The sequence below is a fragment of the Etheostoma spectabile genome, chromosome 4 (genome assembly GCF_008692095.1).
Source record: "Etheostoma spectabile isolate EspeVRDwgs_2016 chromosome 4, UIUC_Espe_1.0, whole genome shotgun sequence".
Taxonomy (NCBI): Eukaryota; Metazoa; Chordata; class Actinopteri; order Perciformes; family Percidae; genus Etheostoma; species Etheostoma spectabile.
In genome coordinates, this window is record NC_045736.1 from 36,583,370 (window position 1) to 36,586,716 (window position 3,347).

Here is a 3,347-nt window from a genome sequence, read left to right on the forward strand (position 1 = left end):
CCCGTTGTGGGATGAATAAAGTATAAACTAATCTAAAAGGTTCATTCCAGATAAATGCAACAACTCACAGAAGGAAGGCTTGTTGGAGATGAAGGGGCAGAACTCCACAGGGAGCAAAAGTAGGTAAGATGTTCTTGCAGATCAGCTTTAAGGGGACACTATTTTTCAGGTTCATGCTTGTATTTTTCTACTAGAAGATGGTTACATGCCTATATTCTCATACTGTCATCTGAATATACCAGCATTCCATACCTCTGTCTGTAACTCTGTCCGTTTTAGCGCTTGCTCTGGTTGGTCTTAGGGGTGTTTTGAGTTTCTGCACCATCATTGCAGCCAGGGAATCACTAACAGCACTGTAGTGGCACTCTCTACCTATATATAGTATAGTTATTACATCACAACCGTACGGAAGCCCTGAAGGCTTTAAAAGCAGTCTCTGAATACAGGCTTGTGTGCATTTCTCCGTGGTTGGACCGTTTCATATTTTCACAGTATTACTATAGCACCTCGACCTTTTTTATAATCAAGACAAGACATGGACATCTCACTTTTTAAAATATTGGACCTTCAACATCAATCTGCAGCATTAGTACTTACCCAGAAAGGAAACTGCTGAAGTTCTGTAGGTCGCTGGTGTCCATCACCACGTTTAGATCACTGATCGTCCTCTCAGATCTCTGACCCTTCTGCAGGACCAATACACCAACAATTACTCAGTTAAAAAGAAAATACAGAGTCATTTAGTCAGTGCAGTGCTGGTTAATATTGTGTTATCAAATGAAGGCTTTTTTTTCCTTCTGGAAACAAGTCCATTTTCAGAGGTCATTTGCATGATTGAGAAGAGAAGGCAGCAGATTGAGCAGAAGGAGACAACAAATTGAGTTAAACAAAAACAAGTTGAATCAACACCTCACTGAACATTATAACCCTCATGAGGACAGGAGGTATGGCCTGATTGTTGCATTAGACTGCATTTGTTTTAGCTAGGTGTAATTAATAAAGTGTAATTCCAGCATGTAAGTACCCTTGAAACCACAGACTGTGTTTTTTTACATTTCTGTCTTTGTACTGATGAAACAAACTATTAGTGGTCTTTACTGTTGGTAGGTGTGTATGCAAACTTTGGAAAAAGACGCAGGCTAGCCATTTCCTGCTAAGCTAGTCTAACCACATCCACCTCTGTACTTAACATATAGACATGAGAGCCCAACAACTATTCCTTTAAACATCTCTCATTATTTGGGGAGCCATAAATCATACAAGTAGAACATCTGTACAACACTGACAAAACATGTTTCAGTTACTGGAAGTGGTACTAGCTGTCGTTATGTTGCAATGGAAATAGAAAAAAGTATTAATCAAACTATAATAAAAGAGTAAGCAAAGAGTGTGTGTTTACAAAATGACTTTCCTAATCAAACAGCCCAATAAGTCAAGACTTCAGAAGACTACAATTTTAATGACACCTAATGAGCCAGGCAGAAGGAGGGATTCAATGAAACCAGCTGTTCTGGTGGTTGATCAGTTCAAATAAAAACCAGAAAAACTGCTGGACCTACATGAAGAACGTTTCCAAGACACAATACACAATACTTCCCTACAATAGATATATAATTACTCTTGACATTACACATAGTATTGTTATTTGCTGATGTCAACGACCAACCATCATTTTTGTTTAACTGTGACCAAAATGTGCTTCAGGCCTGGAGGTAGGGATGTGTATTAAACTTGAGTTATCAAAAACTGTCACGCACTGAGAGTTGGCATTAAATGTCTGGTCGGATTCATAATCTTGGAACAATTCTTTAATCCGATGGTTCCCGATATAAATTATAATTTTACCAGTTGTGTTTGACTGTATTTTATTTAGAGATCCTTTATGGTTTGAGTTAAGACAACATTTGACAAAAAAAAAACTAAAATGTCTGACAGCTGCCGCCGAGGTCTGAGGAGCTGCTAAAGTGAATGAACATAGCCCTCTGTCGCCCTCTTCTGGCTCAACACACCATCTTTTACTACTATCTACTATTCTGTTGAGGATACAGTGTGTGAAACATTTTCAACACAGCTTTTGGCTTTCTGAGAATTAGTTATGTGTAAATGAAAAGAAACTAGAGTCTAGAGTCCTGTTTTTTGACCAAACTGGATCTGTACATTTCAGGAAAATCTATGGGACATCATGAGTAGAACCTACACTATACTGAATTTTTGAGGCCAAAATTTATATCTGCGATAAGCTAGTGACATTGGGCTCTAATCATGAGTACACTGGCCTAGTTATTGGAACAGCTGGGGAAAAAAATAAAATAAATGGCTTGCTTAGTTCATATTGGATGGGTACTAGAAGATGGACACAGAGTTAGTTGAAAAGGCCATGTAGAAATCAAAGGAGACGCTGTATGAACTGGTTATCAGTGTAGAAAAACAAGAATGTAGAGAAATTCTATAAATTTACAAACGTTTATGAGCAATTTGGGACTAGATCATTTGATATGGGAAATAGAAAAGGCAACATTTTCTGAGGATATTTAACTTATGTCAGTTTAGCCAAAACATGGTGATTCAACACATTCAGAAAGGCTAAAAGCGCCAATCAAATCAACTCCACTTGTCCGGTGTCTTGGCTAAGGTAGGAACGTTGGCCAGTGCCACAGTGAACCAGACACACTCAACGTCTCTTCAACAGATTATTTGCACAATGAAAAGGACTCACCTTGACCTCAGAGAGCTTGAACTCCACCTGGAAGACCAGTTCAGAGCAGTGACCTGATATACAGAGCTGCTGGACCAGCTGTCTGCCACCTAACACACACAAACAAACACACACACACACACACACACACACACCACACCCACACACACACACACACACACACACACACACACACACACACACACACACACACACACACACACACACACACACACACACACACACACACCCACACACACACACACACACCACACACACACACACACACACACACACACACACACACACACACAGTTATCGCTCCCAACAGTCGATCAGTGGGATAGTATAAAACCAAAAGAATGTACCTTTTAAAATCACAAAAAAAAAATTGTGCGGCCTTGCCAATAGGCATGGAAACGCTATGGGTAAAACATGGAAATACTAAATTGTAAATATCAAATTAGGGCGGAAACTAACAAATATTTTGATCAATTAATCTGCTGGTATTCTCCCAGCCCACATCATCACATACCTTTCACCATACCTAGAGATTGGCATGGTGTTATTTCAGTTAGCATAATAGCTGGTTTGATTTGCATGGAGAGATGATCTTATGGAAAGTTCCCCATGCCTATCTCTATGTATGGTG

At 39.4% G+C, this 3,347-nt stretch overlaps 1 protein-coding gene across 1 annotated transcript in view; it reads right to left on the bottom strand.

Annotated features, from left to right (window-relative positions):
• cenpp (centromere protein P) overlaps positions 1-3,347 on the bottom strand; it is a 101,743-nt gene that overhangs the window by 96,568 nt on the left and 1,828 nt on the right. Inside the window, exons 4-5 of the mRNA XM_032514630.1 lie at positions 2,717-2,805; positions 598-686 (exon numbers count right to left, since the gene is read on the bottom strand). Of these exons, the coding sequence (XP_032370521.1) occupies positions 598-686; positions 2,717-2,805 (178 nt within the window). The remainder of the gene's footprint in view (positions 1-597; positions 687-2,716; positions 2,806-3,347) is intronic.